The sequence below is a fragment of the Leptodactylus fuscus genome, chromosome 1 (assembly GCF_031893055.1).
Source record: "Leptodactylus fuscus isolate aLepFus1 chromosome 1, aLepFus1.hap2, whole genome shotgun sequence".
NCBI classification, from domain to species: Eukaryota; Metazoa; Chordata; class Amphibia; order Anura; family Leptodactylidae; genus Leptodactylus; species Leptodactylus fuscus.
In genome coordinates, this window is record NC_134265.1 from 155050162 (window position 1) to 155065459 (window position 15298).

The 15298-nt window shown below is 40.0% G+C and overlaps 1 protein-coding gene across 1 annotated transcript; it reads right to left on the bottom strand.

Moving 5' to 3' along the window:
- Positions 1–1530: 1530 nt before the first annotated feature.
- On the bottom strand, positions 1531–2541 carry LOC142194446 (forkhead box protein D5-like). Its single transcript, XM_075263586.1, has one exon. It carries the CDS (start codon positions 2539–2541, stop codon positions 1531–1533), a length of 1011 nt encoding a protein of 336 aa, XP_075119687.1.
- Positions 2542–15298: the final 12757 nt, after the last annotated feature.

A 15298-nucleotide genomic window follows, 5' to 3' on the forward strand; every position in this document is an offset into this window, starting at 1 on the left:
TATATATATATATATATATATATATATATATATATATATATATATATATATATATGAGATATATATATCCTTAATGTTCCTGCTCTTTTATCCATATACCAATATACCACATCTAGATAAATAATTCGATATTATTTATTTATCTATCCATCTATTATCAACTATTTATCTATTTATCCAGAAAGGAAGATAATATTTAATTTCTTTAAATTAATAGATGATAGATTAGAGATAGGTAGTTTGATAGATAAGTAGATAAATAATACATTTTATCTATCTACTTATCTATCTATCGATCTATCCATGTATTATACCCATACATGTATATAATATTTACATACATTAGATAGATAGATAGATAGATAGATAGATAGATAGATAGATAGATAGATAGATAGAGATAGATGGGAAAATAAATCGATAGATAAGTAAATAGATATACTTTATTAATGTACTATATACATACATGTTTACAATATTTATCTAAATAAATAGATGATAAATAGATCGATAGATAATAGACAGATAGCTCAATCGATAGCTAGGTAGATAGATAGATAGATAGATAGATAGATAGATATACGGTAATTTATATATCCATGTATTATATCTATAAATGTTTATATTTATCTAAATTAAGATGATAATTAGATCGATAGATAAGTAGATATAATTTATCAATGTGTTATAGATTATATCTCTTTATCTACAATTGTATATATTGATATTTCCGAATCCATAGATAAGTAGATAAATAGATGCAAATTTTACTTAATTTTTCTCCTTTTAATTTTGAACATTTTAGCTGCAGTTTTCACATGTAATACATCCTAATTTGATTTAATCCCCGTTAATTTTTTTATATTCTAGCGGAAAATGGTTGATTTGGTTTCACTTTTTTTTAAAAAAAAAAATGACGAATCTGCATTTACAAGCTACTATATACTATAACGTCTATAGGTTATTTATTTGAAATTTCAACTTCAAATAATTACTTCATTCTGAGACTGAAAAAATATTTCGATATTTCGATTATATATATATATATATATATATATATATATATATATATATATGTATAACCTATACGAATATAATGTAAGACCATGTTAAAAGCTCCATATCCATTTCTATATACTATGAGCAATGCTTTTATAGTGTCAATACTGTAATGGTCGTTATGTCTTAAGATAAGAAGTGCAGATAATATCAGACCCCCAAAATACATTGTAGCACTGACATTAAACACATACGAAATATATGGCTTGTACTTTTTTTTATTCCATATGAATATAGCACAAATGTCAATGACAATAAATAATAGAATATTTTAAATATTAACCTCTTACAAACAGACATATAAATAAACATTAATATTATAACAACACAACCACAAAACATCACAGTCATTCGCTTTCATAGTAATGTGCAGCAGTCAGATATATATACACAGATGTATATATACTTTTATGTAAAGTCCAGAAAGTCCAGTCCTGACTTGGTCAGGTTCTGCTATAGTCCACAGAAGTTCTAGAAGCCACCAGGAAACTTCACGTGGCAGAACTGTCTCGTCCCATAGGGGGTCACCACTGGCCCAGCATTGAAATTCAGGACTGCTGGCACCATAGAGGGTGGTCTGTGTATGAAATGGTTGTAGTTCCAAGTGTGAGGGAAATTTGGCACAGATACCTCGGGTTCAGTCTTTTTCATGATGTTCTCTATGGTGAAGGGGCTCTTGTTTGGAGAGATACCATGCTGACTAACTAGAACTTGAGGCTTTAGCTCTGCGCTCATTCCTTGGATATTGCTAGCAAGCTTCTCCCTTATAACATCCTGATAAGGGATCTGGTGGTGGCCAGGGACTACTAGTCTTTCAGGTATGGCCACTGGTGCCAGGGCATTTGGTTGTACAAAGGTTTGTGGCTGAAGAGGTCTGTAGGACCTGTAAAAATGCAGAGGAGGGTAAACCATCAAGTTGTCTTTTAAGAAGTCATTGTGGTGTCTTTTAAACCTTTTCCTCCTCCTTAGAAAGCTCCCATTATCAAACATATCTTCTGAGGCTGGATCCAGGGTCCAGTAGTTGCCCTTGCCCGGGTTGCCCGGCTCCCTCGGGATCTTGATGAAACAATCATTGAGAGATAGGTTGTGTCTGATGGAGTTCTGCCAAGCTGGGAATTTATCCTTGTAATAGGGGAACTTGTTGCTAATGAAGTCACAGATGCCACTGAGGGTCAGCTTTTTGTGGGGACTCTGCAGGATGGCCATAGTGATCAGGGCTATGTAAGAGTAAGGGGGCTTCACCAGAGTTCTTTTGGATTTTATGGTAGTCTCTTTGGTCTCACCTTCTTCAGATGAATCGCTTTCTGACTCCAAGCAGAAGGATTTTGTAGGGGTCATCTCTCCTGGATCTGAATCTGTGGATCTATTTTGTGGAAAGTCACAACTCTCATCATCTCCCAAGATATCAATCTCATCATCCTCTTCCTGCTTTCTGGAGAAGAACTCAGGCTGTGCATTCTCAGTCCCCTGGCTGAGGCTCATTGCCAGAAGTACCTCTTGGCAACCCTTGCGTTGTCCTGGTAGAGGAGAGGGACTATTTGACCCACGTCCTTCTTCCACCACTCCTTTTTATCTCTGAGGATCTTCTCTGAGCCCTATCAGGTAGTCATCTGCACTTGAATTGGAGATAATCTGAAAGATAAGCCTTTGTGAGAGGGTCCTGCACCTGGAAGGAGGGGCTACAGCTATACAATATTCTGAGCTTGAGAATTAACTCTTGCTATGCACATCAATAGATTGGATACTTTAATTAATTACAAGACACGCAGTGGTTTGTTAAGCACAGTATTGTGGTCAATGTTTGTTCAGGCTGTTTACTTTAGCTTCTTGGAGTCAAGAATTGACCCTTCACATAGTAGCAATGTCTCATTAAGTATTAAGGATCCATGCAATATAACCAAGGTAAAACTTTCAACCATTCAAGACACGGTGAGTATCTATCTATCTATCTATCTATCAATCTATCTATCTACCTATCTAACAATCTTCTATCTATCTATCTATCTATCTAATTATCTAATATCTATCTATCTTTCCATCTATCTCATAGCTATCTATCTATCTATCTATCTATCTAATATCTATCTATTTATTTATTTATTTATCCCATATCTATCTACCTATCTAACAATCTTCTATCTATCTATCTAATATCTATCTATCTATCTATCTATCTATCTATCTATCTATCTATCCCCTATATCTATCTATCTATCTATCTATCTATCTATCTATCTATCTATCTATCTATCTATCTATCTAACAATCTCCTATCTATCTATTTATCCCATATCTATCTATCTACCTATCTAACAATTTTCTATCTATCTATCTATCTATCTATCTAATATCTATCTATCCATCTCATAGCTATCTATCTATCTATCTATCTATCTATCGATCGTTCTATCTATCTCATAGCTATCTATCTATTTATCTATCTATCTAACCATCTTCTATCTATCTATCTATCTATCTATCTATCTATCTATCTATCTATCTATTTATCTATCTATCATTATCTATCTTTCTATCTATCTATCTATCTATCTATCTTCTATCTATCTATCTATCTATCTATCTATCTATCGATCCATCTAGCTAACAATCTCCTATCTATCTATCTATCTATCTATCCCATATCTATCTATCTATCTATCTATCTATCTCATAGCTATCTATCTATCTATCTATCTATCTATCTATCTATCTTTCTATCTATCTATCTCATAGCTATCTATCTATTTATCTATCTACCTATCTAACAATCTTCTATATATCTATCTATCTATCATTATCTCTATCTATCTATCTATCTATCTATCTATCTATCTATCTATCTATCATCTATCTATTTATCCCATATCTATCTATCTATCTATCTATCTATCTAACAATCTTCTATCTATCTATCTATCTATCTATCTATCTATCATTATCTCTATCTATCTATCTATCTATCTATCTATCTATCTATCTATCTCATAGCTATCTATCTTTCTATCTATCTATCTATCTATCTATCTATCTATCTCATAGCTATCTATCTATTTATCTATCTATCTAACAATCTTCTATCTATCTATCTATCTATCTATCTATCTATCATTATATCTATCTATCTATCTTCTATCTATTTATCCCATATCTATCTATCTATCTATCTATCTATCTATCTATCTCTCATATCTACATATTTTATATCTAGTTTTAATCATTAATTTATTTAATGATTTTTAGGCACATTTTGTTTATTATTTTACCTTTCCAGCCAGATAAAATCTTATACTTCCTCTATATCCTTTTCTTCTAAAAGATTATTTGATGGATATTTTATAGCTATTAAGCCCAATAACCTCAACATATCAATGAAATCTATAAACTAAGACTGATCACCATTGTGCTATATTTCTTGCATCTCTCTTACTACGAAGTGATGAACACTTAGGAGTATCATTTTATATAGTAAAGTATTGTTGTAATATTAATTTATGCCAGCTGAATTTGTATTGTATCTTTTTTACATTACAGTGCTACGGATTGCTTTCCACACAGAGGATGTGTATTCCCTGCATACACAAGGCATGTAGGGCAGAGGGATGAATAGAGCAGTCACTTTACATAAGAACACTATAGATGCAGACAGTTGACTTTACCATCATGTTTGGAATTCTCTGATGTTTTACAAGAGGTTTCGGCCATAGAAATGGGGCAATGAATAAAAGAACACCCACCTCCAACCTGTAATAGAAGAGCATTAGACTGCCAGCTCTGCATATGAAGGCAGTGGAGGAAATGACCAAGCAGCTGAAGTTTACTGATCACCATGGGGGGGCTTTCATGGGCCCAGAGCAGTAACAGCTGAAAAGCCCCTCATTTCTGCACATGGCAAACCGCATGGGGCTCATGCTGATCTCAATTACAGTCGATCCTCTGCTAATGAAAGGGACTTACTGCTAAAGCTTATTGACCAATTGCCCATGAAGTTGCTAAACTAGACCTGGAACTGCCTGTATAACACAAGTATCTAGGCCTCCATGTTATAAGTGCTCTAGGCTGCAGCAACACAACATTTTATAACTGATAACATAGGCACTGTGCTTTTATTATACACTAGAAGTCAAGTGTAAGGCCTGGTCTATACAGTGGCTTTGGCTGTGACACCTGTTGTGCAAACCAAAAATCGATGTCACCCTGTGAGGCTTTTTAAGATTTGCAGGTTTTGTCTAAAGACTAGTTTCAAGTCTATCTGAATTTGACACAAATTTAAACTGGCTTAACATATAGTATGTGACACAGCCATGGCTCCTAAGACTACAGGTAGCCCATTTGCTGATCTATAAGTCAAACACTAAGTGGGTGTTCACACTTGGGTCTGCTGTCCATCTGTCGTGAATCCACCAAAATCGCTTAAAAACAGATTGGGAACGGCGTCCGTTTAAAAACCCATTCATTTCAATGGGTTTTTTAAAACAATCCGCAGGTGTCTGTTTGCAGCAAGAGCAAGTGTGAACGAAGCATAACAAAGCTATGCCAAATTTACAGTAAGGGAACCATCACATAACCGTATGTTTGTTGCCAAGCCGTGATTGAACAGCACGGGCAGCACACCGATTATTTGTGTGGTGACTTTGAATGGGGCAGCAGAAGCGCTGCCAGTGCACTCAGGCCAGTGAGGACAGTCCACAAGAGACAGCAATAGGACCTGTACTGAGTTTTACTCATAGCCACTGTGAAAATACATGGTGATGTGTATGGGGCCATAGAAATGAAAAGACCAGGCTAGGTTCACACTAGCGCTTACTCTCCATTTGGGGTTTCCATTCCCAAAATCACTTTAAAAAATGCAGGACTTGCAGGACTTTTCTCTCCGCATATTTCCACCCTTTTTGGGTGGCAGACCTTGTTATTGTCTATGGGGTCCATGGGTAACCGCTTTTTTAAAGAGGGCCTTTCACCATCTGGGGCACATGTGGTTTAATACACTGCTAGAAAGTCAACAGTGTGCAGAATTCAGCACGCTATCGGCTTTCCCGTTCTGTGCTCCCAGTGAAGAGCTATCGGTGCCAGTACTGTAGCTCTTCACCGTCAGAAGGGCATTTCTGACAGTCAGTCAGGAACGCCCTTCCTCACAGCAGTGTCTATAGTACTGTGCTGTGAGAGCGGTGAGGAACAGAATCCATGTCAAAATCCAGCTTAAAAACTGCTTCCCTTTGAATTCAATGGATTCGTTTTACCAAAATACGATTTGTTCCTGCTTGCGGAAAAAAGAAGTATGCATAATGGAGTAGATGGAGGGGGAACAGTAGTGACATTTTGTTTCCGGAAATGGAGAAACGGATCATCACCGGATAACCAGAAAATGTTCCTGTGGCGATCATGTCATAAGGGTAAATATACACTTTTGATAAATTATGTTATTTAGAAAGTAGGCAGGGGGAGGGTGTTAAGATTAGTGTAGAGATTAGCTTTTATCCCGGACAACCCAATTAAGGACAGGCCTCATTTTTCAAAACTGACATGTCACTTTATATGGCAAGAACTTTGAGATGCTTTTACTTACATAAGTGATTTTGAGATTGTTTTTCATGACACATTGTACTTCATGTTAGTGGGAAAAACTAATAAATAGTTTTGTATTTGTGTATAAAAAAAATAGGAAATTTTATGGAAATTTGGAAAAAATCTCAATTTTCAAAATGTGAAATGCTCTGCTTTTCAGACAGATAGTCATACCACCCAAATACATGAATAAATATTATCTACCATAGCTCTGCTTTATATTGGAATCATCTTTTAATCATTAATTGTTATCGGTTTTCCATTCTTTGGGTCCACTTGAGGCTCCGAAGAACGGAAACCTAATCCGCTTAAAAAGCGGTTACCCGCAGAAACCTGTAAGCCCCATAGCTTTTAATGATGTCTTCTAGGTTTCCGCCTGAAAAATGCAGAGAGAAAGTTTTTCAAGTGGATTTGGGGACGGAATCCCCAAACATAGGGGGCATTTACACTTGTGCTCAGTGTCCAGTATGTACATTCTGCCGGGTCTCCTTTCTCAGCCCTGGCAAAGCTGGACAGGGGACGGAAACCTGGCGGTCAGCTTTAAAGCCCATTCACTTGAATGTGTTTTTAAAGGTGATCACCGGTGTCCGCCTGCGGCCTCTCTGCGGGGAATCCAATATTTTTTAGCCAGACAAAAACAGTTTCCCTGCGGACAGGACACCGGCAGTCACCTTTACAAACCTATTCAAGTGAATGGGTTTTAAAGCTGACCGCCGGGTTTCCGTCCCCTGTCCAGTTTCACTGGGGCTGAGGACAGAAACCCGGCGGAATAGCAAACACTGGACAGGGGCGCAATTGTGAACGAAGCAATAGTTGGAACACTACTGTGAACCCAACCATACATTGTTGCATTGTTTTGTTATGTGCTGGGAATGACTTTAAATGTTATATTATGTTTACAGATAGGCAAAACTTACAAGATTCGTTTTGATGAATATTTGTGAGGCTTTGGCCCTCCGGTTTGTTTCATCCTGAACTTGATAGAACCAGCAGGGCTATTATTATATCCTGCGGTCACATCATACCCCAGAGTATAATATGTGGAGGTCCGGGGGAGGGGGTGAGAAAAAGTAAGGGGGCGTTCGCACTACCGTCAGTGTCTGGCAGGTAGTGTCCACTGCTAATGTCCATTCAAAATCTTGCACGGACATTAGCAGCGGACACTAGCTGTGTCCGTGACATTTTGCATTCATTGAAATGGAGATCGGGTGCGTTCTTTTACTGTCCGTGCCTGTCCTTAAGTGTCCGTTCCTAAAGATGTCCGACTTTTCAAGCGGACAGAAGAAACCTACATGTCGGGTTTTTCTAACATAAATAAATGACTTGGGCAGAAAGCAGTCTCTTAGCCAAAAGATACCAATCAATACTCTGAACCATTAAACATGAGGACACTTGTAAGAAAACGGATTCTCTGATGGCAGACAGCACATCTCCCATAGAAGCAGAAGCAGAACTATGATTTTTATTGCTGTGGCCTGCTATCTTATGATGGTATACTACTCTTTAATAGCTCTCAATTAGAAATGGGAAAACTGATTCTTTTCGAGTCAGATTATCCTGAATATTCAAAATTTTTCGGTTTGTAACAATAGTTTACATTGTGTTTTGGACTAACCAAAGTGGCTGCAGCAATATGTATTGCAGTGAATATACAGAAGAGTCATTCGTCTGTGACTTAGCCAATAGTCAATGGTAGGTGGGCAACTTATAGTATTGAAGTCACATACAGTATACAACATGATGTGGGTGGGAAGAAGTCATTTAGTGATGGTTAAGCTAGGAATGGATGTGATATTCACCATTGCATGATCCAAAGAAATTACTCAATTTTCTTATGCAATATATCATTGACAGCAGCAAAACGTGAAATAGAGCTCAATAATCGTAGGAATTAGGAGAAGTAGAACAAAGTTTAGTCAGGTTTAAATAATTATAGGTAGATAGTGATAGAAACCATTGATAGGAGGGAGAGAGAATATCTGTGTCATGAGGAAGACTGCTTCAGCAATACAGACAATGGAAAGTTAACCCTTTCCTTGCCAATAATCTAATTTTGACTGTCTGTTTTGCAATAGAGCTGTTTCATCTTTGACAGTCCACAGAGTGTCTTACATTATTTTATTATAAATTTTTGGGGGGGCAAGAGTTCAATTTTTTGGTTCAATACATATACACTGCCATTCTAATGCCAAAGCAGTGATTCTATTTGTGTTAAACTGAAAAATCTCTGTTTCAAGCTGACTGATGCAGTTCTAGTACAATACTCACTGACCAGGTCACCCAGTTAGTTAGAATTGTTGCTATAATAATTAAACAGTGTGCAGTGAAATGACTGGAAAAAAACAGGGCAGGGGTCAGGCAAAAAGGAGTGGAGTAGGAAATATTTGTGCAAGAACTAATAATAAGATTGCAGGTGTCAACAGCAACACTACTTCTGGTCTTGACAGCCTCTCCAATAGCAACAGTGTTGTACTTTCTGAGAATAAAGAAGTCTTTAAAAGCAGTGAAACACAAATGCTGAGTCAGGGTTATGTGTGTTCCTCCTCCTCTCTTGTAACATAATTTAATACACAGTCTGTACTAACAACCAAGTCAGTGCACAGTAATCTCCCCCCCCCCCCGCGCACATTACTGTGCACGCTATAATATCCTATATTGGCCCCTGCACACAGTATTATATCCCCATAGTGGCCCCAGTACACAGTATGATGTCTCCATACTGGGCCCAGTACACAGTATTATGTCCCATTGTGGACACCCATGAATAATTATTATACTCTGGGGTCTTTTCAGAGTATGGTGATATGACGCTGGTGATATGACGTCACACAAGTAGGGCGAAGCCTGCCCGGAGCTTGGAGAGGTAAGTAACACAGTTTTTATGTTATCTTACCTCTCCCCGGCACCCGATCGTTATACTCAGGGGTCCGAAAAGACCCCCGCGTGTAATAGTGCTTGTGGGGCCCACGCCGTCACTTACCGATCCCAGCCCCTAAAAAGATCATGATATTACTGAAACTGATGATGATTCTGTTTCAGACAGAAGCTAGCAACCAGGTCAGGTGACAGGCTAATATCAGAGAGAGGGTAGTAGCAGCTGCAATAGTAACAATTCCTGCCGATGCACATGATCGGCATTATCATCATCTCCGCTTGCTTCTCCTCCTCCTCCCCCATTGCCACATCAGGCATCCGTAAGGGAATATATGTCCAAGAAACAGCAATATGCACATAGTCATCTGACTCATCGACAACTTAACTTTTACATGGCCAAGATGCTGGTGTTCCAATGTGTTTCACCTGCTTGATCTCAATGAATCATACCTTGCTGCCATTATTTCTCTAGGAAAACTTCCCCTGCTTGATATTGTTATGTTGGCCTCTCCTTAGATACGTCCATGTGGGTAAAGGTATATGCCACTGTCGACATGTGGGGCAGTAGTTATGGGCAGGACCAATACATGATTTTCTTGGTCTACTGGGTCAATGTTTAGAGCAACAGCTACAATCCAGAAATGCAACAAGACCAGTCGCTATTACTGACACCACCTCTGGGAGTAGGCCCAATTCTGGACTCACCCACCAAAAATCTGGACTCACCCACCTCCTTTAGTTCCTCCTCACATGACCAATTTTAACCCCTAACTTCAGCAGAACAATCCTTTCTTTCTACTCCTCCTCCTTCTCCCTCATTCATGGCTGTAAAGTGTAGTGAACTGGGCATGACACATAATCATCTCTGGAGCATCTGTTTGAGCATCAGAAGGCAGTGAATGATAACTGAATGATAACTCTCATGTACTTTGCATTGAACCATGTAAAAGGCCAATGCAAACAAAAGAAGAAGATACCATGAATTGACGCTCAGGAACCTGATAGTCGTGTAGTATAAACTGACCTTTAGGGTAAGTTCACACTGGGTTTTTTGGTCAGGATTTTGAGGCTGTATCCGCCTCAAAATCCTGACCAAAAACATGGCTCCCATTGAAATCAATGGGAGCCAGTTAGTTCTTTTTTTCCGGGAGCCGGAACAAAACAAAAAGAAGCGAGATGCTCATTCTTTCGCCTTGCGACATCCGCCTGAAGGCACTTCCTCCCAACTAGGCCAATTCATTTGGGCCAAATCCGGAGCGGAGAGCACGACTGGATGTTGGTGTACTGCACTGGCATCCAGTTGCAGCTACCCATATTTTGGTCCGGAACTTGAGGTAGCCTCCTCCTCAGGTTCCAGACCAAAGAACCTCGTGTGAATTTACCCTCAGGCCTTGTTCAGATTTGTCCACAATTTTCTATGACAGATCAAGTATGATTCATGCACATTTTGCAGCACATTTTTCTTCAAATTTGTGGAGGCTTTTACTAGAGCAGTGTTTCCCAAACTGTGCTCCGTGGACTGTGCACCAAGTGCTCCATGAACCATCTACAGGTGCTCCACGATATGGCGATAATAAACGGTTAAAAATAAAAAAAATTGATAAATGTGAAGGGTTTCAAAATTAAAATAGTGTTTCACATGTACTACTAATATTTTACTGGCGTGGCACAACGGTCTGTTCTGCGAATATATACGAGGCAGGCGATTAACGTTTCATAGTCGGACGGCACTTCCAAACTGGTCTCAGACCGCTCTTTCCGGCTTAATACACCGGTCTCGTATATTCGCTGAACAAACTGTACCTATGGACGGAAGTGCTTTAGCTTCAGTTCACACGGAGTAACGCGCCACTCATTCTGACACGTAAACACGTGTCAGAGTGAGCACAGTAAAACAATCCCATTGACTTCAATGGCTTCAATGGGAGGCTTTTTTACCTATTGCTTTCAATGTGATACGTGCATATCACATTGAAAGGAATAGGTAGAAAAGCCTCCCATTGAGTTCAATGGGTAGCGCTTGTAAGCCGGCACCCATTGAAGTCAATGGCATCTGTTTTGAAGCGCCTCATTCTGACACGTGTTTTCATTGGTCCATCATTATTAGGTAATAATTCAATGAGGCACATTTATCAATATGTTTGTGCCTGATTTTGGCGTGAGCTGCGCCTTTCTTGTGCATTTTTCGCTGCTATATTGGATTTATGAAGTGTTTGCGCCTTTTTTTACGTGAGAATTCCCTATCCGCCACTTTGTGATATTGGCAAGAAAAGTAGGAATGCCTTGCTAGGCTTAATGATTTACTCCACTCCACTCTACTTTGGGAGTCATGTACAAAACAATGCGGACTACAGGGCACAATTATACAAGCATAAGACACACACAAAATTATGCAAAGATGGCAGACTTAACATTTACATCAATTTATAAATTATATTCAATTACTTGTGTCAAATCCTAAAATGCATTGCCAACTCAAGTGCATGGCTGCAGGCTGTATAAAGAACGCAGAGCAGAGGGGCAGCTAGCGGGGGCAGAGGGGGTGAGGGACCTGGCCACACTCTTGTTTTAAGAAATTCTTTTTCATTTTGGATTTTGTGGGCAAAGTTTCCTCTGAGAGAAAAATCTGTGGCGCTCTCTTCATTGGACAAGCTGAAAGGATGTGAATCCATCTTTGCAGATCCAGAGAAGTCACTTGTTTCTGCTTCTTTATATACCATTCTGTTCTGTGTCTGCACCTTATTTATTATGTAAAAAAAAAAAAAAAAAAGGGGCAAGACACATGGAGAGGACATGTGCATGGAATTTATCAACAGCTTGCATCCAATTAGTAAATTGCACCAGAAATTGAAAGGGCGCACAAAAGGCGCAATTGCGCAAATGTACAGCAAAAAGAGGCGCATTTGATAAATAACCCCCAATATCTTTATTTCACATATTCAAGCTTATTGGTACAGGACAGCCTGTGTGTTTCGAGCATCCGTGACGCTTTCATGTACTAACAAGCTTTTAAGATCTGGCTTTCACTATGACTAAAGGATTTTAAGTTACAACTGTAATCCAATTGATCGCAGTGAGTTGTGAGCAATGAGGTGACTGCACCTGTCACCCATTAGTTAAAATAAATCAGTAATAGTACAAAAAGTCGCAGTATAACACTAGCCTAGATCTGTTTTTACAATCCAAACTTCAAGCACTCTGCATTGTTAGAATATACCGCCTGTACTGTGAACATAACACAAAGAACTGTTTTCCTCTAGGTTTGTTTTCTTTGGGGAAAGCTTTGTTACCCTTTTAAAAGATAATATAGACCTCAGAGGGGTAAAAACAGAGCACACAGTGCTTTCTTATTTAAAAGCCCCTTCATTTCCCAATGTCCCCTGGGACAACCCTCTTCCTGTAGTGTGAAGAAGAAAATCCCATAGTGTTAGCAATCCTTGTAGGTCTTTCCTGCAGACTTTAAATAAGAAAAGCTTATGTGACACAAGTTTCAAGGGTAGTTAGGGTGCAGGTGCTAATCTGTGAAATGCCACATTGATGATGAGAACATTGGCCTCAGCTTGTGACTTTTGACATTGGTGAGAACAGGATCTGTTTTCACACATTTTACCAGTGTCTTTGCAGGGGGCTGCAGCTTAAAATGATGCTATTGTTGTACTTGAAATAGATTTGTACGTGCCCTTGTAACAGTCATGTTCAGGCTGAGAAAAATGGTCTGTTTAATATCCAGATTTTATTTCTGACATGCACTCATCCGAACTCAGCATATCCGCTGCATTCAGTGACATGTCTCCACACACCTATATGGTGGTCTCTCCCTAAGGAGTGACAATATCCCCCGAACCCTGTCTAAGCCTCTCACCTCTACCAGGTTATAGTCCTCTCTACATCGGGCTGATGAGATCCAACCAGATCGAAACAGCTGTCCTCGATTGAGAGACTATAACCTGGTAATAATCCCAGCGTCATTGCTAAACAAAGGCCTCTTGGAAGGTCGGGCATGAGGCTAAAGGGAGCAGCCATTATTGGGTTATTTCACTGGAATCCTGTCTTAAGACAGGCTTGCACATTCCAGTGAGCGCCCTCTATTGGTTTACAACAATGAGGCAGCAACTGTCTTCCTAATTACATCATTGAAGGCGGATTTGCATATTCTTCCCATATGTCATATGTGAGACACATTTACATCCAAATTCCATTGAAGTCTATGATAAATAGACTAACTAACTGGAAGACTTAAGGAGCCTTCACATGGAGTATACGCTACGCTCATGCTGAACGTAAACTCGTTCAGAATGAGCGGCGTTAAAACAAATCCCATTGATTTCTATGGGTGCCGGCATACACGCATATCACATTGAAAGCAATAGTTAAAAAAGCCTCGCATTGATTTCAATTGGTAGCACGCATATGCCGGAACCCATAGAAATCAATGGGATCTGTTTTTTAAACGCTCATTCTGAGAGTTTTACGTTGGTAAATTGTGGGAGTCAGTCACAGCTATAGTAAATAAATTGTAACATACTGTATAAGTGGAATCTTTTTAGCCCATGACGACCTACCTGACGTGTCACCGAATGTCAGCCAATGTTGGCATGTATTAGATGTTTCCCTGGGTGACACGTCCGTACTCCCCCTTACAGATAAGAAGAAGGCCTGCCATATATCACCCGAGTTCGGTGTAAAAACCTAGCAGCAGGAGCAGGGTTTCTTCAAACCCTGCCCTGAATACTTAACAGGAAAATATCTAAGTCAATTTCATTCAGATGGACCTCATCTCTGTGAAGCAAACCCCAATTATCACCTTCTAACTGCTGGTGCTTGACAACCACACTACCCCAGGACTGCACATGGCACGATACCCACATATTCAGCACCCTCTCCACTCTCTCAAGCGCCGACGGGTCAAGAGCGTCACGAACCAGGGGTAGGGGAAGCCTGGAGTAAACAGAGAAGGTACCCTAACTTCAACATTACCTTCAAAGTATCTAATACATCGTTACCAGTGGCAGCGGACTGTGCAGACCATGCTTGACAGCATGACAACTCACCGGTTGGGATGAATCCTGGCTGTACCGGCAGGGCAGAGAGTGTAGGCAGCAAAGCAGTTCTAGACACCGTGGCAACAGGCATGGAAGACACATCCTAAGTGGTCCCAGGTTCCTTACTCTCACTGGCCTTTGAGACCTCCTGTGTGGATACGACCACCGGGAGCTGTATGAGTCCCGGATAAGGATGAGGAGCACGTTGCCGATAGCCCCCAGTCAAGGTCATGTGAATGCCTCCATCTGCCTCTTTCGGACTGTGAGCTACGATGGCTATGCCGACTCAATGATCTAGACCTACTGTGGGACCTACGCTGTCTAGAGTGGAAACCCCTACAACTATAGGGGGCATCTACTGGGCCTAATAGACCCAGAATAAGCCTCAGATCTCCTGTAGGAGAGGGCCACTGAGATCCAAGAATCATGGGACATGGAATACTGCCATGACCCTGGAAGCGCCTGAGGCATACCCACAATGTAATCTGACTCAAAAAACTCCTCATTGCTGACAGGGATGACACCTGGAGATGCCACAGTATCCAGTGAAGCCACCGCTAACCCAGTCATGGGAGCAACCAGAGCAGTGGAGGGGTCAGCCGCCTCCACCGCCAACCTGCTAGGTGGCGGAGGGGGCAACATCGTCAGGGAAGGGCCCTCTACTACCTGAGGGGATGCAGGGGAAGATGCAGGGGCAGGTGAAAGGACACTAGCCACCACCCCTGTAACTACTGTGCCGCACATGATACAGCCTGATGGCT

Coding starts and splice junctions, on each gene's coding strand:
- LOC142194446 (XM_075263586.1), bottom strand. CDS start 2,541: ATGAGCCTCAGCCAGGGGACTGAGAATGCACAGCCTGAGTTCTTCTCC.